Here is a 27,741-nt window from a genome sequence, read left to right on the forward strand (position 1 = left end):
TAAGGTACAGCACTAGAGCATATGCAGAGAAATCAGTCACTACTTTACTGTGTGTGCAAGATTTAAGTTTTATAAAACCAGTTTACTATTGCAATAAATCATTCTAAACTTTGACTCCAACAATAAGGGAACTGAAGTTTAGTTTTATCCAGGATGCTTTCCTGTTTATCATTCATTCTACAATAACGACTCCAACAGGGATACATAGAATTGTTGTTTAACAACTAAAAATGCCCAGTAAATATGCCCTAAATTGCTGTATTTGCTCTGTTCTCCTTGTTCCTCTTCACTGTAAAGCCAGGCAACATCAGAGATGGCAACAGCTTCATCATGAAAAAAAAAATCCCAAAAGAATAATTTCCATAAACAATGTACTTCAAATAACTCAAAGAGCTTTCGCCAGACCTTTCAGAGAACTTTTTCCTTTGTCATCCTACTGTTTTCCAGAGTGTTGCAACATACAGATGGAATCAATCACTAGTTATTCCCTTAACCTGCACTCTCAGTCATAAGCCTTAAAGGATTTGTGGTCCAGCAGAGAAGCTTGGTTCATTCTCCTTCCCCACTTCACCACCACCCCTCAATCATGCTTCCCTCTCTTCTGGGATAGGGAGACCCTCACTTAATTTTTGAACAGCTGAATTCTCCAGCTAATAAATCCTTAGCATGCAGCAGATGACCAGAAGCTATAGACTATACTAAGACAACTGTATTCAACTAAGCAGAGGAAAAAAAAAAAAAACCACCAACACACACAGCTTTAGGTTAAGCAAACCAATATGAAACTCTGACAATCTGATTTAGCACCACTGGCTTTGGCTGCTGGTTTTGGTATTTGTGAGCACAATTTTGCTACCCTAATTTAAGAAAACCTTATGCTTAAGAGGAAGTTTTGTATTGGTCCGAATTCCATACCACGAAACCAGCAAAAAAAGGACAAGCTTTGTTCAGAAAAGTACTGATTTTATTGACTCAAACTGTATTTACACAACACATTCATATGTTCAATATCTTACAGAACTCTGTAAAAAACTGACTAATAAAACTGCAGGAGCCAAACTGAGTTTCAGACACTGAAAGTGTCTGAAGACACTTAAAGACACTGAACCATGAGTACATTTTAAGATATTTAAGTGGGCATCCAGTTTCGCTGTCAACTTACATGGCAGTTCTCTCTAAACAAACTCTTTTTAAAATCGAAAGGTGGAGGGGAAAAGGGTCAGATGAAAGAGCTGACAGTTTTGCAAAGCTAGTAATTTGTAAGACCAGACTTTTGGCTAAGCATTCAACAATGCATTTTGTACAATTCTTTTTTTGGAAACAGGTCACATACAGGTATACTTTAGATGAATAATCAAAAAAATTTAATTTTTTTTTAAGCTTACATACATTTTTTAAAAAAAAAGAGACCAGGGGCACAAAGTTTGTGCATGAATCTGAACTGTTTCAAAGTTTGAGAGGCTCAGTTCTGGCATTCCAACTGCAGCTCAAATCCAGTGTGTGTTTCTTCAGTTGACAAATGAAAGATGATCACCTTTTACCAGTGAACTGATGATATCATATACGTAAATTGGGAGCAGAATATCCTTATCTCATCACAAGAGATCACTCTTCCACCCATCCCTAATACAGTTTGGTTGAATAAATATTTTTTTGCTTTGAAGTACAAGCTAGGTGAGTTTGTTTCTCTTCCAGAGTGCAAGTCAAGATCACCACACACTTTGCAGTTAAAATGGCATCCCTCCTCTGATCTGCCTAGCAACCTGTTCATCTGTTGTCTCCTCTTTCTCTTTTTCACGCTCTTTGTTCCAGTCTTTAAGGCCTTCTGGTAGTGAAGTATCCTCATCCAAACTTCCTGTACCTTCAACAAATTCTTCATAAGTAGACTTTTCTGCAAATGGTCTTGGGCCAAGCAAGTCTAGCATATCACTTTTATCAAGCACTTCCTTCTCCAGTAGTCGAAGGGCAACCTAGAATAGCAATAAGTTATGTCATACACAAAATACCTAAGCTGGCTCTCTTCCTTGGGAGAGTTTGTTAGGCAGTTTGGGACCAAATTCAGCACTGATTAATTTTGATAGAAAAAACAAGTTGCTCAGAGCTCACTTAATACCTAAATGCTACCTAAATGCTCACAAGGGAGAAAAATACAATTTTTTTAATCCTACTTCTAAGATTCAGCAAAGTGCCCTCCCTATGGGTCACTGTTGCTGTTATTGTTGCTTCAGAACAGCAGTCTTTCGCTGCTGCCAAAAGGCTCCTGATGCAAGACATTAAGCTATAGATGAAAACAAGTGTTCCCTTCCTACCAAACCAGATGGTTCAATAGGGCTGCTGTTGTGTTACAAACTAAAGAGCACCATAGAATTACAATGTGTACCATACTGTACAAGTGCAGTTTGTAACCTTCTTGGGTCAGTGAGCACGTCGTTCAGCACAAACCATATTCAGTGATCTTTTTTGGGATGGTGACCTACTACGCCACCATTTACTGAATCCATACAAACTTGTCTTCTTGTCAGTAAGCCTGTTGGGTGCCTATCCTGGAAAATTATCCTTTTGCTGTATCAGGCTTTCTGGTGCGGAGGAAGAGAATATGCGCATGTGTAATCTCAGCTGCAGTGAGGCAGATCACAAGCAGCCAGGGGGTAGGGAAGGAAGATGGTAGAAAGATTCTTTTTACTTAATGTTCAAAAGGAATTCAGAGAAAGGAAGTTATACGTACCTCCCTTCTTAGAGAGCTTCTTTTAGCCTAATGAATTGGAATCCTGGTGTTTCATGTTTGGGTTTAAGTTTCATACTTCTCTAGTACATCTACTAAAGCCTACTTTAGTAGACAGACTCTCCCCTCTAACTTTCCAAATGAATATTGATCATATAAGGGCAGGAGGAATGTTAAATCATGTTCATGAGAACCCCAGAGGTGTTCCAACACAGAAGAAGATTTCTATTTACTTATTTAAGTCTTGTGACACACTCTCAAGATTAAATCAAATAGTTTTTGAGCAAACTTCCTCATATACTTACACAGTCACTATTTTTAATCTATTCAGTTCAATTCAGGTTCTGGCTTACCAGCTGGAACTTGGTGGCTAAAAATACTGTAATGCTCACCTTCTCTACTTCTGCTTTCTTCTCAGTCAGAAGACTTAATGTTCTGTCATAAGCAATGTTAATTAGCGACCGTACTTCTTCATCGATCAATCGGGCAGTTGCCTCGCTGTAAGGTTTCTCTAATACCATGTCTCCTTGACGAGGGAGATCAAAGGAAATCTGCCCTACTTTTTCATTCATCCCAAACTGAACAATCTGAAAAAAAAGATTAAAAGAAAAAAAAAAGAAAAAAGAAAAAAGAAAAAAATCAAACCAAGGAGAGACCGTTAAGATTTTGGGGTATGTTGATGTAAAATATCATAAAAACAAAAACAAACAGAGGAAATAATTTCACTATGACCCAATCTTTTCCTCTAAAACCAACGCTCCCCTGAAAACTCAAGTCTATCTAATCTAAAGTCCCTTAGTTGATTTTCAGTTATTTTTTTTTAATGACTAAATTGAAGGACACAAATACCTCCATTTATAGGTGGTTACTCATGATGTACACAATGCTTTGCTGTTTAAATACCAAGATATTACAGAAAAACACTTCTGCCTTCATTAACCAGTAAAACTCTCTTCCTTTACCAGAAATATAAGAGTTTTTCCAATTCAAAATGCTTCCGAAGTCTTGCATATTCCACTCACCCATACATATAAGTTAACTTAAGGATTAAAGTAGAGGGTCTTCAAGATTTTGTCCTATCATGTGCAAAAATTATATGCTATACTTCATCCCAAGACACTCCCCTACAAAGGTGAAAATTATTATCTTGCTTGACTCATTACTGAATATTGACTCCTCTGGTTGCCCAATATGGGTGTTTTAAGTTGCATTTTACTCCAGCAGAGGCAGAAATAAGTTCAAACTACTATTTATGTATTCAGTCCATGGCCCCTATCAATTTGATGGTTACTAAAGTGGCACTTCTCTGCTTGGCCTTGCAAGATGAATATAGGTATGACAAAGGATATTCAGAATTCAAAGAGATCTCAGCATTAGAACCAAGCATCTTAACCTGCTTCCTTAAGAAAAGTTCAATTCTTTTATTTAAGCCCCCAGTTCTCTCTGGAGACAATATGTCTGGTTAAAGTGAACAAAAGTCTGTACTTAAACATTTTTTAATTTAAAATTGAACAAGAGTCACTGAAGATCCCATAAAATTAACATTAACAGGATTTCATTACACATTTACTTCCAGAACTGGGGCAACAAGAGGCACACCAGAGACTAGGAAGTAGGTGTGGGTTTCGGGGTGTGGATAAGTGTTGTGCAGGGGAAAAGAAGCATACTCTGAAATGTCTCTCTTGCTCACCTTGTGAGTGTCATAAAATGACATCTTTTGTGTTGATGCAGGAAATGGAATAAACGCACCCACGTGTAGCACATAGCGACACTTAGGTGAATCATTACATTGATAAGATTTCAAATTACTCATCTACACTAGTTAATACGATACAAACACAAATTAATGTCTTAATTTCAGCAGCCTTAATTGACAGCAAATAGTGCTTAAATCCAAGGTTTTCTGGATTTAGTTACACGTGAATCCAAATTGGGTCTTCAAACTGGGCAATTGTAAAAGTAGGATCAGATGATCACAACCGTGAACTAAATTCTATTTTAAAAGTATACAGTTTCCACATGTATTTGAATCCAAGTGCAGCATGTATGTTCCTGCAGGCAGATGTAGGATAGTAATCAAAGCCTAATGCATGGACTCCTGTTGTAAGACTATAATAAAATACTTGAGTCATCATACAACAACAGCATAATGTTTATTCCTATAGTATTTTTTGAAACTAGGCTTTTGAGGGACATACCCAATCAAATTGCATCCTTTCAAAATATTAGTGTTAGGTAGTAGATAAACAAAACTAAGAAAAAAAAAAAGTCTCACTTAAGCACATACCTGAGCATATGCACTCTGGGTCACCTTCTTCAAGTCATCTTGGGCACCAGTTGTAATTCTTCCAAAGAAGATTTGCTCGGATACACGTCCTCCCAGAGTCATGCACATTCTGTCAAGTAGTTGCTCTTTGGTATAAAGATACTGTTCTTTGGGTAAATACTGAGCGTAACCCAGTCCTTTACCACGTGGGATAATAGATACCTACAATCAAAATTAACAGAATGCTAGAACTAAATAGTGTTAAAAAACATAAAGCATTCTTCAGTTTGACTTAATTTTTAATACCACAACCTACACCATACTCACCCTTGAAGTTTAATTCAGACATTATTTCCGTTTACAGTTTTGCCCTCATTGTGATTTATCCTTAAAAGCCCTGGCTAGCTCTACACTGGGATAACAACTACTAGAGTATCTGGAAAAGAAAGGTAAGACTACTGTCATATCTTTTCCAAAGACTGTATGGTATTTTTTAAATCTTTTAATGAAAATCCACAATTCTTTTAGAGTTATGTATTGGGCTTTAAATATTGTATAACAGACATAGCATTTCTGCATCTTTATCATTCTGAATAGTTGGAGGAGTTTCCATGTTTACTAGTGTCCTTCATTCCAGCAGTAAATTGTACAAGACTAATTTTAAGCTTGAAAGTCAAGCGAGGTTAAGAACACAGCCAAGCAAAACTATGAACGTTAAAGCAAGTTTGGGAGATTGGGGTGTTTTTTTCCTTTATCTTCGACTTGTCAAGCTGTGCATCCAAAAAGCAAATTAAAACTAAAATCAGCCTCTAGATTATCATTTTTATAGTTATATTCCTGAAGAGGCATCTACCTGTACAACCTGGTAAGATTAACTTAAACCACTGATCTGCGCTAAAAGCCTCAGAGAAAAAGCAGCTACCAAGGCAGGCAGACTCGTGGGAAGATCAGGTCCCTTTCACTTTCCAAGGACATCTATAGTACAAAATCTGTAACAGCTAAGTCAGAAACAGTAAAGAAAGCTACAAGAAGTGAACCAAAGAAGTACTCTAAAACTTAAAATTTACACACTTACACTATTGTTTGCTAGATTACATATTTTAATACCCTCTCAGCATTGCAGGGGGGGATGGGGATGGGAGCGTGTGAAGAAAAGAAAAAGATGCTGTCTATGCTACTATTAAATTACTAGTTCAAATCAGTTTCCTTTACCTTTAGGAGTGGGTCAGCATGTTCCAAAAACCATCCTGCAACTGCATGCCCTGCCTCATGATATGCTACTGTCTTCTTCTCCTCTGGTTGCAGTACTTGAGTTTTCTTTTCCAAACCTTTATAAAATAAATTTGATTAATAGTTTCAGACATAACCTTTCTCCACTGAAATCCCTTATCTCTTGTAGAAAGACGGTGAGCAATATGTAGATGCCATGTATACAATCTATTGAAAAAGTTAAAAAAAACCAAAGCAACAAACCCAAAACTTGCAAGTTTTAGAAATTTTTATCTTCCAGGTTTTACTGTAACCTTGTCCTTGATTAGATTTTCTAGTTTCAAAGTATAAGTTCTTAAGAATATTCAAACATTTAAATAAAACATTTACACTTTAAAAATCAAATAGTTTTCTAGACTATTCCAGGCTAACAGCTATTCCTCTTGCCATTTTGAAGAAATTAGAAAAGCGTCCACATGAAATTTCTCTCCCTACCACTTTCGCCGTTACAGAAGTCAGCAATATAGACAGGATACTTCTTTTCTAAATCTCAAGTGTGTTAGGAGAGAAAAAAATACAACCTTGAAGAACAGGAGAAAGATTCAAAGCATGGCTATATGTTTATATATATATAAATAAAAGGAAGTTGCCTGTCATATTACAATTTTTGAGAAATGATTGATGCTATTCACCTACCTCCAATAACTCTTTCAATTGCTTGCTCAAAGTGCTTTTGGTTTATAGCATCTGAGAGATGCCTTGCAGCAATTAAAGCAGCTTCATTACAAACATTAGCAATATCAGCACCTAAAAGCAGAGAAGGCATGAATTACTAATAATTTTTAAAAATTTTCTCTCAGTCTAGCATAACCATAACCTTATCTAGAATTAGTTTTCTATAGATTCTCATAGAGCTTGAAAATTAAAGGTAATGCTCTCTGAAATAATTCATTACACATAGCATAATTCTTTAAGAGATATTTAAATACACATACTATGGTTATAGACTTCAGGATTTTTCTCTTAGGTAGACAGCTACCAAATAGAGCTTATTACCAGTGAAGTACTTGTTTGATATATCCTACCTTCCGTAAGTTTTCTGTCAGCAACAGGCTATACTTAAACTAGTATATATTTAGCAGAATAAATTTTCTACATATGGATCCAGTATAGCTCAGACCTTGATGTATCTCTAGAGGATATCCTTTCACATCACTGGTTTCAAGCCGTCCAATTCTTGTTAGCATTACTTACAAGTAATGCTATTGAGATAACTTAGTTTAAACATCATCACTGTAGTTGCCAGAAATGTTGACAATGGGACCTCAGAAAACCAGTTTTATATAGACCACGAAAACAGTGAAGAATTAAACTACTGGTCGACACAGATTTTAAATGGATTAAATTACAAGCCAGTAATGAAAGTTCTCACATCCATTCCTAATTCAACACAAGGTTACAGTACATTTTCCAGGGAGAAGTTTTTACACCCAGAAACAGAAATCCCCCTACAGAATATGCACACAAACTCCACAAAACCCAGGTCTTCTCTAGTAGTGTTCAAAGAATCCAACAAACATACTAAAAGGAAGAATACACACACGAGTGATAGCAATGACAAATCTCTGGATTGCTTTTGCTGAAGACAGAAGAACTTGCTATTTGGTATGTCACCCTGATTGAGGCAGACAAAACTCAAGACCCTCAGAAATCTCCTACTTGCTCAAACAGGCAAAGAGAATTTTATGCTGTACCAGTAAATACAATAAAATAGAGTCCCATCCAAAAGATCAGGTGCAAGAAAACCAGAAGTGGTAGGGAAACAAAATAGCTACAGCTTATATAGTAAACAGAGAATAGCGGCATTAGGAGTCACTTACCTGAAAAACCAGGTGTTAGTGATGCGAGTTTTCTTGCTAGGTTATCTTTATTTAAGACTGTGTCTAATTTCAGAGGTCTAAGGTGGACTTTGAAAATAGATGCTCTTCCTTTTATATCTGGGGGTCCTTTAAGATGAAAGAAGTAAGCTTTTACTTTTCACATATTATATACATATTTTCTAATTGAATGTGTGCAAGGAAGTTACATATGTAAATAGCTGCAGTGATTTCAGTGGTATTCTACAAATGCCGAAGTATACAATGATGCAGATAAAACTTACCAATGTAAATCTGCCTGTCGAAGCGTCCTGGTCTCATTAGAGCAGGGTCTAAAATATCTGGCCTGTTAGTACCTGCCAAAATTACTACATTTGTGGTTGTATTAAATCCTGTTGAAGAAATGTAATAAAGAGAAAATATGTGTAAATATAATTTCCATGAAAAAAATAAAATAGAAATAAAAAGACTGTGCACTTTACAGGGCCACATAAGAACTGACAGCTTAAACAAATGATCTTAAAGCTGAAAAGACTTCCATTTATTAGAGCATTGTCCAGCTTTTCATAACAAGCAAAAAAATGGCCTTGGGCTCTGCTTTGTGAAGTACTATATCAAATCCTGCTTTATCTTCAAAATGCAATAATAGATTAACTGCTCAGGAAATTGCAGAACCAGCATGGCTAGCTGTATTTTTTACAGACAGACTGGTCTCATGCAAAGGATTTTTTTTGGCCTATTCAACTATGACAAAGAGTTATCAGATGCAGAATGATGGTTCTTTTTTCTGAACAAATTTTAGCAAAACATCAGGCTGCAGCAAAATGAGTCACCATTCTTCATTTTAGGAAGCAAGGAAACACACTCAATTTATATTTAAGCGAGAACCCAAATCTTGGTTAACAGGTCTGAACAAGTGTATTAGGTCTTTCCCTTATCCTTGTTATTATAATGTAATATTAGACGTTAAATACTTACCGTCCATTTCTACTAGAAGCTGATTGAGTGTGTTCTCTTGTTCGCTTTGTCCTCCAAAGTTGCCCCTTCCTCTCTTCCTTCCTACTGCATCTATTTCATCAATGAAGAGAATGCATGGGGCATTTTTACGAGCAAGAGCAAATAAGTCTCTAACCTTAATAGGAGAACAGAGTGTGTATCAGATTGGTTTGTTAATTGTTCAGGGTTGGGGGGTGGGTAGGAGGGGAAGAGGTACACCAGTAACAGTATCACTATAATTGAGTATGGTTGTTAATAAGTGTTCCAAAGCATCCAGGCAGCTCTCAAGGCAAAGATAAGTTACACTGCAGTTGCTGCGCAGCAAGAATCACTAATGTGGAGGCCCACTGGTTGACAAATCCTCTCTCAATCCATAAATTAAAAACATTAAAACAACTTCAAAGCCTTAAGAAATAACCACTTTTCCTGAATAACTGAAATACATCTGCAGTTTCAGCTCTAAAAAAGTGTCCAAACTTCAGAGATTTAAAGTAAGATTTCTTTTAAGCTGCTCTTTAATGCACAGTATTACAAGCAGAACTGGAATGTGAACAGGCATGCTACCACACAGTCATTCTTCATACCAAGGAAATAAAATCTTCTAAGTTTTCCTGCAGCTAGAACAGGGCGATGTAACTCCTACAGTGAGCTTAAGGCTTACTTACAAGCGCTTACCATTGTACTCTAACAATATGCTGTTATAAATATTGACTCTTAGCCATCCTGTCTCTCCTTTACATGGGCTAGGAAAACTGAATTCACCTCCTAATATTTATTCGGAAGTTAAATTTACTTCTAGAAGTCTGGAAAAAACAGCCAATACATGAGCAAATAGCTGAATTATTTTTTTTTTTTTACTTTCAGATTTTAAATAAGATATTACCTATCAAATTCTACTGTGGTAGTTAGGGCACAATGTGATTGGCTTAAGATGCAACACTACAATGTTACTCTGCTTGCAAATATATCAGGATGACCTCATTAAAACCAGTTCAGCGAGTTAACAGATCTACAACTGAGGAATCGAACTGGAGCAAACAGGAAATGAAAAATTATGGAATAATTTTGACCTGAGTGAGAATTATATGCAGCTCAGAGCTTTATTACTTTGTACGTTAGAGACGCAATTAGAGAAGGCTTCTGTGATGACAAACAACATACAGCAGATGTGAAGAGATGCGAGTTTTGGACAGTACGCTCTGCTACAGAAAGTCACTCTGATTTGTAAACAGAATTTGAAAAAAGTACAATGAATAAAGCATGAAGGAACATGATAAAGAAGGAAAAAGTGTCAGATGCTCAAAGTGAACTATCTTTTGATCGAAAAAGAGACAGAGATCCAGAAATATACAACTATTTTTCAGAAGGAATGGAACTAAAAATTACTATAATGCATATACACTAAAAAAACCCCAAAGGAACCAAGGCTGTGTAAGCAGTTTTAATTCTAGCATATCCAAATTTACACATAATCGATTTAGCATCATTAACAACTGTCTTATTTACTAAATTCATAGGAAATTAAACTGAAACGCTCTCTCATGTTATTTTCTACAGGCATCAGAAATTATCGACTGTGTTGAAACCTCGATTCATAGCCAAAGCAGCAACTGTTATGTCAACAGATTTCACTCAGTAGTAAAAGCTGATAATCACCTGCATAGACCAGCAGAGAAAGGTTAAGTCACTTTGCTTTGGGGCATTTCAGGTATGTATTGACAAGTAGTGACAATGTGTTTGAGTACCATTATTATTTCAGGATATCTAATACTTTCCCAGAGAATACGGATCAGTTTCTTTTCTTACTGTTTCTCGGTAAAGTCCCTTCTACGCTGCATGCTCCCTTTTTCAAGTCCCCCTCATCTTACAGACATGATCACTATCTCCATACCTTCAAACAGTCACTTTTTTCAGTCACCATCCATGTTTTTTACCCTGTTAACTGTTTCTGCGTCTATTTCCCCACTCTCTGTCTACACCCTCTCCCCTCCATAGCAGCTCCTTCTGCCAATTCCCTTACATATTTCCAGTCTCTCTCTGAGTCCTCATTGAAGCCTCCACTCCCAGCTAGCTTCTGCATTTAACTTTCTGAACAGCTCCTGTTATTCTCAGTTCCAAGCTCTGTGCCTACCTGCATGCATCCCCCACTCCCCTTCTCTTTTCTCTTTTCAGAAGACCCAAAATTACCTGGCTTCACTTATCTTTTCCCACCTATATTACTGGAAGAAGTCTAGCAAAAGACCATCGAAAGAGACCTAGGCTTGCAAGAGGCATATGCATGCACAGCTGTGACAAACTAAGGACCAAATCTTGGAAAAGTTTATCTGCTAACCTCTAACATATCTAGACATGCGAAAACTGCAGTTTTTCAGGGCTTTACAGAACTTAGTCAAAATGAGTTTTCCTATGAATTTTCATAAGACCTAAAACCGAATACATCTGGCAAGAGCCATTCCTGTCAATTTTGAAATTCAAATCAAGACCTGAAAGCATTTCCATTTCATGCCAGCAGAATCAGTTTTTAAGCATAAGTAAAAACCACGGTACACTTCCTTAAGTCTGTTCACAGAATTTGCAGCAAACAATTCTTAGTTTTCCAAAAGTGTGTCACCTTGCAGTATACTTTTTAAGGCTTAAGATTAGATGGTTGGAGTTTGGTGAAGGTATGAGCTGTTGGAAATGGAGTATAAGTTTTGGACATTATGAGGAATCTTTTTTTTTTTGTGCGTTACCCGCCTCATTTGTAAAAATATTATCAGTAACTTGTTTATAGATTTAAGCAGATTTAAGTGTCCTTCCTTCCTAGGCAGGAGAAGAGAGATTTAAAACTGAATGTTTGAAATGTAGTTGTAATGAAAAACATAGTTGAAGAAAAATGGATGTACTGGAACAGAGCTAACTCCCTCCACTTAATATGTTTTAAATAAGCTATTTTAAGGGAGTTAAGGCAAAAGAGCACAAAAAATGTTAGACAAATATTTGCTTATTTAAATCACCTGATCTCCAGAAATCAATCATTAGCTCCATGACCCTCAGAATCCTAATTCAACCAGAAGCTCATAAATAGTTGTCTGGGAGACACAAATATCTAAGAGTTTGACGCCACAAAGAGAATAAAGTTCTTCAAAGAAGTCAGAACGATTTAGAGCCAGAGGAGACATTCCCAGTACTCAAATGAGCTACATATTTTTGACCCAGCTAGCAGATTTAGTTCAGAGCAGAGCTTGGAGAGTTTGGTTCTCTGTTCCTAAGGTCCTGCAAAAAGGTAAACCCTTAAGGTCCCGATGGCCGGCAACCAGATGCTGAACTGCTACTAGAACCAGATACTAGTTCCTTTTATGAAAGGTACGTCTACAGTTCTTGTGTTCAGACAAGCATCTGGCATCACTTGTAAGTAATGTGCATAGATGAAAGAACTTCAGCTATAATCAAACTGTTTGCCTCCCAAACTTGACAACGTCCTTTCAACAACCAATACTGAAACAAAACAGCAAGGCCAAAGACTTACTCGAGCTGGACCCACACCAACAAACATCTCTAAGAACTCTGAGCCGTTGACTGTGATAAATGGTACATTAGCTTCTCCAGCTGTAGCTTTAGCTAGAAGTGTTTTCCCAGTACCTGGAGGACCTGTCAGAATTGCCCCCTGCAAGAGAAACAGGTAGATTTTCCTCATGAAGAAAACATAATATAAGCCTATAAAATATCTTACTTCAAAGATCTACATGTTATGACATTGAATCCACTGGCTCTTCTTCCACCACAGTCAAAATTGTGCAAGGAAACAAACGGAAGATTCGTCTCTCATTCAAACCAGCAAAAGGAAAAAAAAAAAAAAATTAGCTACAACATTGCCATGCTGTCTTAGATTTACAGGAACAGTGTTTTCTTTGACTGACATTTAAAAAAAAAAAAAAGTATGCCATCAGATGGGCTCCCTTGACAACATAGCCAAACGACAATTCTATAACAGTTATATGCAACAATGATGGTACACATGCATGCTATGCATAATTTCTGACCCATGTGAACAGACAAAGTATTCCACGAGGCAAATCTGGCACCACAGTTATACCGTTGGCACTTAATGCCTTTTTTTTTTTTTCTGACTGTGAGAAGAAAGAAACTGGAAAGCACTGCATATGTAAACATTCCTAGTCCAATTTAGAATACTGAGGACTACCAAAAGAATAAAGTCTTTATCTGCTAAGTCATTATTTCCTTACCTTCGGAATTTTTGCTCCCAGATCCTCATATTGTTTGGGATTTTTCAGAAAGTTAACAAACTCCATTATCTCTAATTTGGCCTCCTCACAGCCAGCTACATCTTTGAATTTAACATCTATTTCATCCTTAAGGACTTTGGCTGTGGTTTCACCCACACTGAAGAGTCCACCCATTCCACGCCCTGCTCGACCTAAGCCTGCAGGACCTCTTCTTAATGTGTACAGTAAAGAACCAATAATCAGGATTGTAGGCAGCAAACTCAGGAGAAATGATCTGTGGAGAAAAACCAAACAAAGCAGAAACCCACAAATATTACAAAAATTCATTATTGCATATAACATACAAAATGTTGGTTCCATCATAAGCAACCCTGAACAAATTCAGAACAAATACTCTATTAACTTGTAACATTTACATTTTTGCAAGTTGTTCAGATTGGGAAATAACCAAAATAAATTTGAGAACAAAAAAAAGATTCTGAATTACAGAAGTCAAACAGGCCAAAAAGCTTCTTATAACTATAATTAAAAGAAGAGTTGTAATTAATTTTTCATTGCCCATCCTCCTTCCCTCATGACCCTGGGAAAACGTAAATTAATAATCTCAGAAGGTAACACAGAAGGATTTCCCCTATCCTATGGTATTCAGCAGATTCTGATCTGGCAGGGAACAGCAGTACTCTGATCATACAGCTGCTGCTCTCTCCTGTTTCCTGTGGCATTTCCGGGGCAGAGCAAGAAGTTACAGGCAATGTATTCTATGAAGAACAGACACTAAGGAGGAAAGGGCCAGAGAGACTGTGGTCAGAAAGAGGGGTTCAGCAAGTAAGAGATTTGTGTGAGGTTGAAGACGACATAGGAACTGACATACTTTTCCCAGTCTGTTGTGAGAAGCCTCAGGCTGATATGCAGCCTCTTTGCACAAAGCACTGCGTTGCCCTGTCCACTCATTTTTTCCCAGATTTGTTTAAATAAGGGCTCAACAGGTTTATTTATGGACCATCCTTAAGAGCATGCCCCATTAGACAGAAACAGAGAAATGAGGCAGAGACAGTTTGTAGAAGAACAGGGAACAGACAACCTCTATCTGAAGTTGCAGGATGGTCCAGAGTTGAGGCTACCATTTTTCCTGTTGCCACCAAGACAAACAGGCAGCAGCAGCTTGGTAAAACACACTGCAGAAACAAACAAAATTTTCCCCTCCGTCCCCAAAAACTGAAACACACACCACAGTATCAAGAATGAAAACACAAGAGGCAGCAAATGAGCCTTTTTCATTAGTAATATGAGCTACTACACCTAAAGTTGAATTTCCTGATGGTACAAAACCTATTTCACAGACACCAGCAGGAGTCATTTTCAAACTGCTGACTTGGATCAAAAAGAAATCAGTTCTTGGGTTAAAAGATTACATCTGTCTTCTGAGCCATTCAGAAAACCATGTCTAGTCTCTTCTGAAGCCCAGGTCAATAAAACTCAGCTACATAAGACTAATACAAAGAATACAAATCTAGTATTTGAGTTGTTATTGCCTGCTGGGGAAGCTACAATGCTGTAAATCCAATGTCAGTACTATTTTTCTTAACCAATTTAGAGATTAAAAGCATGATGCATCTTCCAGCTCCTGCTAACAGGCAGGATAGTGTGATTTATTTAATCACCAATTTCTTGCCTTTTTTGAAAGGCCACAGAATTTGACTTCTGCTGAATTTATGGGCAGAAATTGGTGCCTGTTATATCTCAGTCAATATGCTGTAGTTCTACGCCATATTTTGTCCGTCCAAAAGTCTGCATGAGTGCCATCTCTGGAGCTGTACAGCTGTGCCTGGCTGATTCCTGCTCTAGTCCAAGTCACTTGGAGGAAGGGCTTAAATGAAGGAAGGACTAATTGTAAACAGAAACATTTATGTAATAAGAAGCTTATTTAGGGTAAGAGGATATGGATTTCTACATAGACAAAGTACTGAACAGCTCCTCTTACAGTTAACATTCAAAAATAAAACCAAGATAATTGTTATTCTGATAATACTGCCACCTAGTGAAGCACAAGGTACATGTCTTACAACTCTACTTTTCTACTGTAAAGACAACCATTTTTATCAAGAGACTTTTTTTTTAAAGCAACTTCTTACCCATCACTCTCTGTTGAGTAGACCACAGGCAATCTGTTCTCCACTTCTATTCCAAGATCTTGCTGCACAGTTTCAAGATTCCGTTCAAAAGTGTCCACGCTACCAATATTAAACCAGACGTACTGCTATAAAAAAAAAGCAGTGATCACCACAAAGTGCCCTATCTTATTTCAGCTTCATTACAAGCCAACTTCTTCTAACACATACACAAGCAATTCTCAGAACAGATTCAGACCAAAACAGAGCTTTAAGTTGCCTTGTAAAGGGTGCAACTGATGCAAGATGCACCTAATAATCTAAGGCCTACCAACCTGAATATACTGTATCTGTCATTGCTGCTACAGAAATCATACACCCAATAGTTTTGGGACACTTTAAACAGACTGAAATACTGGCATCTTCTCCAGGAACAAATGGAAGGAGAGAAAGTAAACAGATCTTTAGGAGGGAGCTAGGCAGTCAGAATGATACAGAGCACTGAACTGGCAAACACAGCAGCCATACAACCTCTTGTTTCACCTGAAGGTCTCGGCTTTTCTGGTTAAGGAAGGCAATTCTCTGCTTTTAGAGTCCATACTAGCTTTAAAGTTAGCTGTCTTCACAAAAGACAGCATGAACTTATATCATACACCAGAAAAAAACCCCAGACATTACTTTCAAACAGTGTTGAGATTTGGTTTTTCAAGAAAAATCTCCCTTTTTGCACCATGACCTGCCTGACTTGCCCCTACTTACCCTCATATTGAAAAAGAAAGAGTAGTCCGAACTATTAATTGGTTGAGAAACTAAGGCAACTGGTGGTATGTGGGCTAAAGAGTAGGTGTATAAATAAGTCACACTGAAACCCACTGATTAAGTAATTGCTGCAGATTTCAGTTTACCCCAGAGGAACTTGCAGACCTTGTTTCAGAAAGTCAGTTAAACTCTACCACCCAGGAACAGGTAACCTGACAAAGCTTCTCTTCTGTTTTTCAAATAACTGGCTAAAAGCAGCCTGGAACAGAAAAGATCCAAAAGTATGTATGGCTACATCTGGGGTTTTCTTGAGCAGATGGAAAACAGCAGTTAGAAATACAGAACCTTCAGCAATTTCTCTCTCTTCCTGTTTGTGTATTCGTATTAAGAGCATGGTGCTGGAAAGGAACTAGTTGCCATAGCTTTAAGATACCTGTGGCAAAACAATCGATACAGTAAAGTGAAAAACAATATAGGATAATGTAACAGTAAGGCAGAAAACATGTTTGAGATTAAGAGATTATTAATCCTTAAGACCAAGTTTTCTGCATCAAACTTTACCTAAAAAGATTGTTTTGCTGTTTCTAATGACTCATGTATACGTATTAAAAGTGTTTACCCATTCATGAGGAGACTTTCCTGAAACAAAGATCACTCTAACAAAGCGCTTGTTCACCACTTCAAGTCTGTCCACCTGCAGGAGGAAAGAACAAAACTTGAGATGTGTTAGAGTGTACAGTCACTGCACTTCCATCGCAGCTAAGAGCTACACATACCAAATATTAAACCTGTTCTGTTTCCCAGTAAGGAGAATAAAATTCACGTTGTAGATCAGGATGGTTCCACAATCTACAGTTTGCCATTAGGAATGGCATGAAGAATCATGTATCAATCATGAATCAGTAAGCAAGGAATATTGGCACATTAAAATTTAGATTGAAAGGATGACATCATACGCTTTTTCAAGGAAAAAAAACAATGCACACCTCAGCTCAAATCACAGGTATAGTGAAATAGGTAAACAACACTTAACTATTTCAATGGTCAAACACCAAAAGCAATAGACCACATGACTCCAAACTCTTGTAGCAGCTTCCAAAACAAACCAAACCAAACTGAACAGAATGAGGGAAAGACTCAACTTTGCTCTTACAGTTGTTTTCCCTAATGTAAAAGACTTCCTGTGCTACTGTATTAAACACAGTAACATCAATTAGATAAAGAAGAATTTAGTTGAGGTAACAGATACCATATAAACTAAAAATCAAGAACTGGGCTGCAGGTTCGCAGATATATACTATTAAGCATTTTTTTTTTTTTGATAGAAGAAGTCTCAAATGGTTAGTTTCTTGAATTTGACAGGGTCTCTTCAGAAGGCAACTGAAGTTTCTTTCCATTTTTTCTTCCTCTTTCCATAAAATAACTGGTCTTGGCATCTTTAAATAATTTAAAACTAGCAATGGTTCTACAAGTTAGGCCTGAACAAGGTTGTTTCCCTGAACTCCCTACATGTGGCCATTTCTGGCAGAATTGAAGCAAAACATGAGCTAAGAAGCCACTCTAGATCTAGCCTGACTTCATGCAAAACTACCTGAACATCTTTGTTTTGAAAAGTGTGTAACCCCAGTAGTGCTGATGTCTTCTCCCCATTAACTGGCCACCACTATGGCAACCAACAGCATTTGATAGCTACATATTTAGTAGTCTGGATATCCAGACTACATCTTACAAAGGCCCAAGAGACTTGGTTTTGTGCAACAACCCACTTTCATAATGCTTTTCTGCGACAAGGGTTCAGGCTTCGTTCACGGTAACAGCTAAACTAATCATTTTTCTGAGCTAGTGTCTTACTGCTTCACGACAAATAAAATCAGTAATGTTTTTTCACAAGATGTACACATAATTGTCAATTAAGAACAGGACTGTAAGACACAGTCTAGGCAGAAGGGGAGAAGCGTACAGAGCAGCTCTGCATAGATCATTAAGACAAAGAAAGGTAGGAAACAACCTCTTTACCACTTTACCAAAGTAACGGAGGGGTAGGAAGTATGCTGTTAATACAAAATCCCAGGTCTGAAACCTAGAGGAGGAAGCAAGCCAATGTTTTCCTAACCTGCAGGCGAAGCTACAAACAGGGACTTAACAGAGCCAAGAACTAGTGGCTCCTGAAGTGGAAAAGGCCTGTGTAAGACACTTGATCTCCTGAACTTCAGGGCGTCACCAACCTATTACTCCAAGTGTGGAAAGCTGCCAAGCTCTATAGAGAGACAGGACACCAATGATAAAATTGATTGCTCCAGAAGTGGCTCCAGATAGGAAGGAAAGAAGAAGTAAGAGGGGACAAAACAAACAAAGGAGGCTATTTTACAACACAGTTATGCCAATTTACTGTCCTTGGAAGGGATTCTTCGATTCCCCACCCCCACCTTTCTGTTCGCACTGCTGCTCCTCAGATTCCCTGAGGAATTGATTTAAGGCGTGAAACAAGCAGGACACTTTTTCTTTTTCCAAGGGGTAGGCTCATGGAAGTGTTTAAGGTTAGAAGTAAGTTTCTTCTGAGGGCAACTCACGATGTCTGCTTAAGCAATTAAGTCAGCTTACCTGTACTGTAAGACCATATGCTGAGAGACTGTGGTAGCACTGTGTCTCCAAACTAGCATCAACACAAGCTAGCCAACAAAAAAGTTCTGTCCTGAGCTGCCCATTCCCTCTCCTCTCTTGAACTGACACATATCTTCATACAGCCACCCAGAACATCAGATCAAGGAACCGATGAAGATGAAAGCTGATCCCCTTCTCCCTCAAAAATTACTCTCAAGCCAGTTCTCACTCCACAGATACATGAATACAAGCATAAGCAGGGAGGCAGAAATGAGCATTTTCAGCACACTGATTTCCCATTTCGATTCCCCTCACCACTCACCACTCCTTTAGAAAGGTAGTTATTGACAAAGTCTTTCCAGGTGATTTCTCTCCCAGGGACCCTGAAGAAGAAGTAATATACAACCATCGTCCAGAAAAAAGAACTTCCCACTACGTACATCCGAAACTCCCTGACATCCCATGGAATGTCACCCTAGGAAATGGAGAAAAAATGGTTTTAGAGTCTGTAATACAGTAAGAACATAACAATCAGGTTCTAGTATCTATTTGTGGCTTCTATTCCCTGCCCTCAAGGTTACCACAGAGAACATCAAACAAAGCTATATTTTGTTGTATGAATACACTTCAGTAATTTCTGAGAAATTACAACATTAATAGAAAAATCTTTCAAGTGTTTTACAAATAGTAATTGAACAGTTTTCATCTATGAACTACTTATATTAAAAAAAAAAGTTTTGCCATCTGTTATGTGACCTTTCTCTCTCCATTCTACAACAATTTTCCCTGCCTTCCAGGACTACAAGCAAGACCTACAAAAATAAAGAAAAAAAAAAACAAAAACAAAAACACACCACCAGGAAAAACCCAGGAATGAGGAAAAAAATTATGGCCACTAAGTAAAATCAGAAAAATATTCTTTATATTCTTGTACTGCCAGATGCTATCATCTTTGTACTACAGCTAATGCCAATAAATATAAATTTTGGAAAGAAACTTCTGTAAGCATTCCATTAAGGTCAGAACAGCTATCAGTAAACTACATTTAACTAGCATTGTATGGTCAGCAAGTTTTACAAATTGACATTCTGAAACAAAATAAGAAACCTTTAAAGGCCTGAGGCTCCACTATAAGAATGCTGACTACTAGCAACCATATTAATATAGCTTACAATGCCATTAACATTCCTGAACCAGAGTTAGATGCCTCTGAAGGTATATAGAAAACGGTTATTTATGAAAAGCAGAGTGGGGAGCCACCTAGAGCCAGTTACTATGAAACACCAGGCACAGGAGGCTTAAGGAGGATTTAGGCAATCAGAATATGGCTGTAAAAAAGCAAAGAACCACACAAGGTTATTTCATGAGGACAAGACAGTTAGTACCATAAAGATATTTTAAAGTCAATACCTTCTGTAATCTGGTCCACCAGTTAGTTTCTTCTTTCTTGCCACCTTTTTTTCCACCACTGCCACCTCCTCCACTACTAGTCCCACTGGGCTGTCGGGCACTAGCTTGCTTTGCTTCTAACAAAAATAAAACATAACAAAAAAATACATCTTTACATCTTATACCAATCCCACACTATTTTTTATTAGTTTTAAAATTAAAGAGTTGTTCTGAAAAATGAACTAGTTTGCAGTGCTACAATAATCAGAGGATGTGAGAAACTGCATTTCCATAGAGAAGAGCAGATATTTAGCTCATTAACTCGCAGAGAGACATCTATCTCATACAGTTATGATCAGAAGAGAGGTCTGTTAGTTGTGTAACTGATGACACTTGGGCACCAAGAACTGAAAAATGTCCCAAATATAAAAGAAACCTGTTATGGAGACTGCATGAAACTTATTTATACTGCACTAATCCAAGACATGTGCAAGATTATTCGAAGCGTTTTATTGAGGGTTGGAAGGGGGGGATTGGTGGGGTTTTTCATTGGGGTTGGGGGGGAGTGTGGGTGGGTTGTTTTTTGTTTGTTTGTTTTAAAAACACCACAAGCTCTAAGTAACATCTCCTTCTCCCATAATTCACCCCTCCAGTCATACTATGGTCCTCTTAAAGCTCAGGACTTATTGATATCACAGGTCAGCATCCTTTTTAATATTCTAGAGACAAGCACAGCACCGTAACAGCCAACTACAGCCGAGGAGTTAATCTTAATCATTCATCTACTCATCCAACTCACAAGGTGCCTGCATGGTGCAGCATAACGTCATATGTCAACATACACAAGAGGGCATGACAGAGCACAACACCAACAAGTGCTCCTTCCAGCCCTAGCTCTTTCAAGAGCTTAGTAGTTTGGGCATCTAGGCATAACACTAGATTTTACTATTCAAGGCCTAGTGGAAGGAAAACTGCTGCTCCTATTACTGGTCTTGTAAGAGACTCACGGGGTTGCTGCCTCTCCTTCTCCTTGGAAGACGTGTTATATAGATTTCTGATACAACGGAGTGGCTGTTATTGCTAATAACTTCCACATTCACCCCCCTCCTTGTAAAGATAGGGCTCATTCTAGTACTAGGTCCTCTTTCAAGCAGCAGGCTACATGGTTGGTCCTGGCTAAGGAGATGGTTCTGGATCCTCACCCAGAATGACAATTCTGGTTATTGCATACAACAAAATGGGTATTTTAGCTTGAGAAGCTAAGAACTATACACATAGAGAACCTTTGAATGCATGAAAAATGTCAACTAATAGGAAACAGTAAAACACGAATTTAAGGATAGCATTCCAACAGAAGCATAATAGAAAATAAACGTTATTCCAGATGATAGACATGATATGAAAGCAAAATAATGTTTAATAAAAATATATCAATTTGCACTTTTAAACTAATCTGGTACAGAAACATCTTCCCTGAAAAATAAACAAAAAAACCAAAACCCAAACCCACAATGTTATGCTAAAATCTAGTCTAATACACATTCCACAAAAAGAACTGAAATCAAGCAGCTTTTTGTACCTTTTGTTTCTCCAGCTGTACCTTTAGTTCCATTAGCTTTCCTCCCATTGGGAAAATATTTTTCAAATCCTATTAAGAAATATTTAAAAATATCATAATTGTTTTTTAGTTTACAATTCTGTCATTACACTTCAATAGCCACGAGCTGAATGTATACAACAGCAAAGAAGCTAGCAACACATGAACTGCAAAAATGGTTTTGTTCTTGTCTTTTTGTTGAAGAGCTCTACCAGGTTCCCATAAACAAATCTACTACTGTTGACAAGAAAGTATCAAATGTATTTAATAACCTGAAGTAAAGCTATCCTTTAAACCAGAGATAGACAAGCTTAGTTCAACAGAAAATTACATCGCACAGCATGAAGTTGAGCAGACTGCAGTCATTCTTTAATAGCTCCCAAAAATCCCATAAATCAATGGTCCATCTCAAGATTAATGGCTGGTTAGTACAAGAACTTACTTCCTCACAGACAATAAACCTAAATGGCACACAAGTGCAGTCCTCAGCAAGGAATGCAGTCTGCTCCACTTCACTGATCAAAGTTATAATCACCTTTGGGAGGTTGAGAGAAAAGCCTTCTGCAAGCAGCAATTACACTTGCCAAGACAGTACTTCTGTCAGTAGTAACTCCAGTGGTAACTTCTTCACGGAGCTGAAAGATGAAAAATAAATATAAAGTAACCAGAAGGCACCACAAACATCTGCAAGCTCTCTAGTAGTCCTGAACCGCAACAAGTCAGATATTACTTTACAACAGACTTCATAGTAACTGCTGTGGACCAGAGCGTAAGACAACAACGCAAAAGGAAAAGTCAATCAAATGGGTAATTTCTACAGCAAGGAAATTTGTATTCTCTTTGTTAGGAGCAGAGTTTCATCTTACATACAAACATAATGCTCCTTATTAAAAGAGAAAAATCAAGCAGGAAACACTACAAGCTATGAACATTAAATACCTACACACTGATCCTATGGGAAATACTTCATAATATCAGCTGAATGACACTTAAGTGCAGCGCTAACTATGACTGTACAAGCATGATCCACACAGTACTGAATTATGTTTTGTTAAAGAACTGCAACTTTTTCCAAATAGTTTAGAACCTGTAACTTCTGAATATGAAAGATCTGCTTGAGTCCGAAAGAAAGGGATATGGCAGACAATGCTTATGTCCAGCTAAGAAACCAACACAGAGGAGGAACACCAGTTCAAAAAGCAGACCTAAACCCCTACGTAGGTTATAAAAACACAACAAACTGAAGTCTATCACACCTTGTTCTAAGACTAATTGTTTAGTGTTATTCGCCATTTAAGTGCAATGAAGGAAATAGAAATATTTAAAATGACTAATTCTTAAGAAAACTTTTGGTATAATAACTGAATACTTAAAACCACAGTAAACTGCAATTTTATTACAGAGACATCAAATCCCCTGTCTTCAAGAAGGACATATTTAGATAAAATCCCTACTTAGCCCCTTCCTAAGCTTTCCCAGCACTTCTAAGAAGCAAAAAATTATTCATATCAAGATTTCCTCAGAGGCTGACTTTTGTTCTGCCTCCATTCCCTTCTGCCCCATAGAGGTGCTCAGTCTCCTTCTGCTCTTTTTGATTGGAAGTTATTTACCTTAAGAGCCAGAGAAATAGTAAAAAAACAAAAACCAATCAAACAAAAAACCCCAGAAAACAACAGGTCCTGGAAACATGACTCAGGGTATCCATGCAAGACAGCAAACATCCATCTAGGACTAACATGTCTAGGACTACATTCATGAAGGAAAGCTCAATGTTAGCATCTCCATAGCAATTTTGTTGTAGACAAAACCTATTTTTGCATATTAAACAAACTTGTAGCATACTAGATGACATGCTAAGACTACCCTAGGAATGCTGACATATCACTAATTGAATTCTAACTCTGCTGAAGCCTTCTGTCTGGGAGCTTCCCCCTCCACCCTTATTAAATGATGAAATACATTAGACTTATTCCGAGCAGCCATCTAGTTCCACCTGCTGGAACCAAGAGGAATACTAAAACGTCCTTGTTGCTTGCTTTTGCTGTAGGCTGAGCTAAGAATTCTTAGGCTGCTCAATCCAGCCATTATTTTGTGCCACTGTATGTCTTTGAATAAAGTCTGATACTGAAAATCCAAGAGGCTATTTTACTGATCATGAAAAGCATGTGCAGTGCACATAGCCTGGAGAGCAGCTAATCTAGAGAATAGCTACTAGGTCCAATACACTATGGACTCCAACATGAGCAATTGCATCTGTGCTCCTAGAAGAAGCTTTAGGACAAGTGGGATGCATCTGTGTTGGCTATAAAATAAAAAGAGCTTGCCACAGACCAACCCATCTGCAGTTCAAATACAAACAGTTAGTGAAATGTTGCAGCAACAGATGAAACTCAAAGACGTGTCCAGTAATACTGGCTTCTCTATGTCACTGGTCTGCTTCAACACCAAAAATTTTGGGAGTTATTTATTCCGCAAGCTCAGATTACTTTTTATTTGTAAAGAGACAGGAATATTCAGAACCCTTTCCTCCAACTAAAACAAAGCAACTGCTCACATTTAAAAGAAAAGTTTAAGTAAGCCAGATCCAATTGCCTGGCTCCGCTAGACCAGCACAGGTTTACTACAGAATTAAGTTATAGTTTAATCTATAACTTAGGAGAAGGAGGAGAAGGAGGAAACGAAGGAGAGAGAGAAGGGTAAGCAGATAGAGCTTTGGGGCAGACCTTAATAATCAAACTGGTTTGTTGCTGCATTGTCTCTACAGATCCTAAATTCCATGAATAAATGCATAGTCACCTGTCAAGTTAATATGCAGAGAGCTGAGTGTTTTAAAGTTGTTTTGTGAGAAAAGGGAACTCACTTCATGGCACATTCAGTAGCTGAGTCTGGGAGGCATGCTTTTATGCTACCGACAGATCTAGGCGAGTCAATTTACTGAAACATGCAGTTTCCTTTCATCATAGCATTCCACAAATGCAAAAGTTGTTAGAACCACACTACACTGGTAACAACTGCTTGGGTTTGGGGTTTGGTTTTTTTTGACTCTGTAAAATCATCAGCATGAAAACTGATCATATTGATCCTGACACAGGACCTGTCCCTGGGTTGGCTGGCAGTGGGAATGCCACAGCAAGCTTAGCTGATACAAGCACACGCACTGCCTAAGCAGAGGGAAGGCAAACAAAGCACATTTTGACTGGATGCTGTTTTAGGCTATATATCAGGAAACTCTGCCCAACTTCTCTCAGTCAGAGATGAAAGAACTGTCATAGCATATCAAGCAAAAAAACCTATCTCATATTTTTTTTCAGGCAAACCTTGTGACACCTTCCTAAAAATCAAGACTTTTTAAAATATAAGTTCAAGATAAGCAAAGTACACAAAGGTCAGTTTTACAGTTAAAACAACCCATAAAATGTTACTACTCCAGCGTATAACATAAACCAAAGATCTGTAACACCAAAGAAGTGCCTTCTCCAAAATTTCAATATTGAATAAAATAGGTAATTTTAAATAAGCAGAACTACTGACTTTACAAAAACTTTGTAACCGTAATCCATTTTTTAAACACTGAGGCTACACAAAGCAAGAAAAGAAAATCCACTTGCTTAGCTATGCAAGCCAAAGACCAAGAATCCATTAATTCTAGAAAGTTACAAGTTTACAGCTATATCCATAAACAAATTCCAAATCAAACAAAATAAAATGAAGCCAAAAGTCTTAATTATCTAACAGCCACCAAAATATTACATAAGAGCATGTTGAGGGGGGTGGGGCCAGAAAGCTAGCAAAGAAATCTAACTTAATGCAAGTTACTAACTTTTTTTTTTAAAGAAAGATCAAAAAAAAGTAATGGCTTTTATGAAAACAAAGTTCCTTGTTTTGCTACCTATACACACCTCCAGATGCCAGGATGAACACAAAGTTCCCTTCATAGTTCCTATGCCCCATTCCAAATAAGAACTCATTAAATTTTATTGTCAGAAATGAGAATTAGCTTCCTGATACATTAGCAGTACTGCTGACAGTGTTTTGTTTATTGTTGTAAGGATGTTCAGCTCTGACCAAACAAAAACACAAATTCAACATTAAAAACAAAACACCTATTTATCCTTGGGACTAAGTCACTAACATCCTTATGTTAAAGGCAGAAAGTGACTACTGCAACACTTATGTGTATTCATCTCACGATTACCACTATCCCAGTGACAACCTTCACACCTACAAAGGTGCAATTATTCTCCACTATATGCTACAGAAAAATGAAGTGACCTGCCCAAGATGCCATTGAAAGATGCAGGAATTAAGTATCTCCCTTTTCCCAAGCAGTACCATAGGCCTGTCACTCCTCTTATGTTAGGGTTGACAACAAGGATAACACACATAATAGCTGACAGTCTGAACCATTCTACTAAGAATGAACACCCAGCCATCACGATTTATCAGTCAAGACTAGAACTGTAGGTATAAATCCGTACCACTATTGCATGGTGCAATCCCAGGATGCAGACAAGCGACCACTCGCCTTCTCTTTCAGCACATCACCGCTGCACTCACTGACAACCCAGACTCCCAAACAAATCGCTCAGCCCACAACTCGGACGCTATGTGCAGGCAGCCACAAACCCACCTACCGCGAATCATCACCCTGAAAAAGCAACGGGGGTACTTTTGAGTTAGGTGCAACTTGATCACTTGATGCACCAAGGTTAGGTGCAAAAGATCACTTGAAAACCCGCTGGGAAGCCGGCAATACCGGCGGGGTGCAGCAGCCGCAGCTCTCAGGTGCCGCCTCACCCTCCTTCGACAAGAAAGGCTCCCCTTCGGCCGCTCCGGCAGCCCAGGAAGCCCGCAGTGCCCGGGGCAGCTCCCGCACGGAGCCTGGCTGCCGCTTCCGGGCCAGGACGGGCCACACTCACGCCCATCCACCGGCCCTCGCTCCCCGCCGCCCGGAAGGGCAGGTACCCAGCAGGGAGGGGGCCGCCCCCGCCGAAGGGGGTGAAGAGGGGCTGGGGAAGGCCGCGGAGAGCAGCGAGGAGCCCTCGGCCCCGGGGCGCCTCTCTCCGCCCCAGGGTCCCGGGCAGCGGCAGGGCCGCCCCGCGCGTCACCGTAGCAACCGAGCCCCTCTCGCCTCCCCCGCCCCCCGCGCTTACGGCCACGGGCGGGGGAGCGGCCGGCTGGGCCCGTGCCCTGCCCCTCACCTGCGCCAGGCAGGGCCTTGCCCCCAGCAGGCCCCTCCCGCAGAGCAGCTGCTGCAGCAGGACCCCGGGGAGCCCCCGGCGCCGGCAGCTCCCCCGCGCCAGCAGCAGATAACGGTGCGCCATGGCCCGAGCGGCCGCCTGGGCCCACCCTGTCCGCAGCCCCGCGCCGCCGCCGCTGCCGCTGCCGTCGCCGTCGCCGCTGCCGCTGCCGTCGCCCCACCCCCACCTACGACGTCTGACCTCATCGCGCTACCGCGTGCATTTCCCCTACGTCCGAAGGACCCCTCCGAGCCCCGCCCCCTCCCGGAGACCCCGCCCCTTGGCGGCGGCCGAACCTGGCGCAGCCCGTCGCTCTTTGCCTGGCCACGCCCACCGCCGTCACCTCCCCCAGCCCCGCCCTCCCTCGGGGCGGGGCTGCCGCGCGCGGAGGGGGGCGGTGGCCGTTCCGGCAGGCGGGGGCTGGCGGCGTTTGCCGAGCCAAGGCGTGCGGGGGGCGCGGCGGGGCCCGGCCCGGCCGGGCCGAAGCTGCCAAGGAGGGCGGGCTTCCCCGCTGCCGCGGGCGGGGCAGGCTGCCAGGCTGGGGCTGCGGGCGGGCCGCGGCGCCCCGGGTCTCCTCCTCGCCGCTGCCGAGGGGGACGGGTCTCCCGCGGCGTTGCCGAGTAACGCGCGCGGCGCCGGTTTATGCTGCGGCGACGTTCAGCAGCGCCCGGTGGAAAATGAGGAAACTTGTCCCCTTTTCTGTCTTTGTCCTGTGTCGTGCATTTTGTATCGAGGGGTTCGCTACAAAATT

At 39.5% G+C, this 27,741-nt stretch overlaps 1 protein-coding gene across 2 annotated transcripts; it reads right to left on the bottom strand.

The window, feature by feature from the left end:
- Positions 1-948: 948 nt before the first annotated feature.
- Positions 949-27,175, bottom strand: AFG3L2 (AFG3 like matrix AAA peptidase subunit 2). 2 transcript variants are annotated; one of them, XM_072852772.1, is made up of 17 exons: positions 26,952-27,175; positions 22,286-22,385; positions 21,733-21,801; positions 20,175-20,290; positions 19,087-19,239; positions 16,783-16,857; positions 15,429-15,550; positions 13,297-13,570; positions 12,579-12,716; positions 9,053-9,206; positions 8,359-8,466; positions 8,078-8,203; positions 6,894-7,004; positions 6,201-6,316; positions 5,010-5,210; positions 3,115-3,309; positions 949-1,970 (listed from the first exon to the last, which is right to left on the bottom strand). In XM_072852772.1, the coding sequence occupies exons 1-17, from the start codon at positions 27,072-27,074 to the stop codon at positions 1,728-1,730; spliced, it is 2,424 nt and encodes an 807-aa protein (XP_072708873.1). In that variant the 5' UTR covers positions 27,075-27,175; the 3' UTR covers positions 949-1,727. The 2 variants fall into 2 exon arrangements, with proteins under 2 accessions (XP_072708873.1, XP_072708872.1); XM_072852771.1 differs by having other exon boundaries at positions 15,429-15,553.
- Between the last annotated feature and the right edge of the window lie 566 nt (positions 27,176-27,741).

This window comes from Ciconia boyciana, chromosome 2, assembly GCF_034638445.1.
Source record: "Ciconia boyciana chromosome 2, ASM3463844v1, whole genome shotgun sequence".
NCBI lineage: Eukaryota > Metazoa > Chordata > Aves > Ciconiiformes > Ciconiidae > Ciconia > Ciconia boyciana.

Excerpts from the sequence above, each read along its gene's own strand:
- AFG3L2 (XM_072852771.1), bottom strand. The coding sequence starts at position 27,074 with ATGGCGCACCGTTATCTGCTGCTGGCGCGGGGGAGCTGCCGGCGCCGG. Across the intron at positions 13,571-15,428 it reads TACTCAACAGAGAGTGATGG|ATCATTTCTCCTGAGTTTGC; the intron begins GTAAGAAGTTGC and ends TTTTCTCCACAG. Across the intron at positions 6,317-6,893 it reads AATTGAAAGAGTTATTGGAG|GTTTGGAAAAGAAAACTCAA; the intron begins GTAGGTGAATAG and ends TATTTTATAAAG.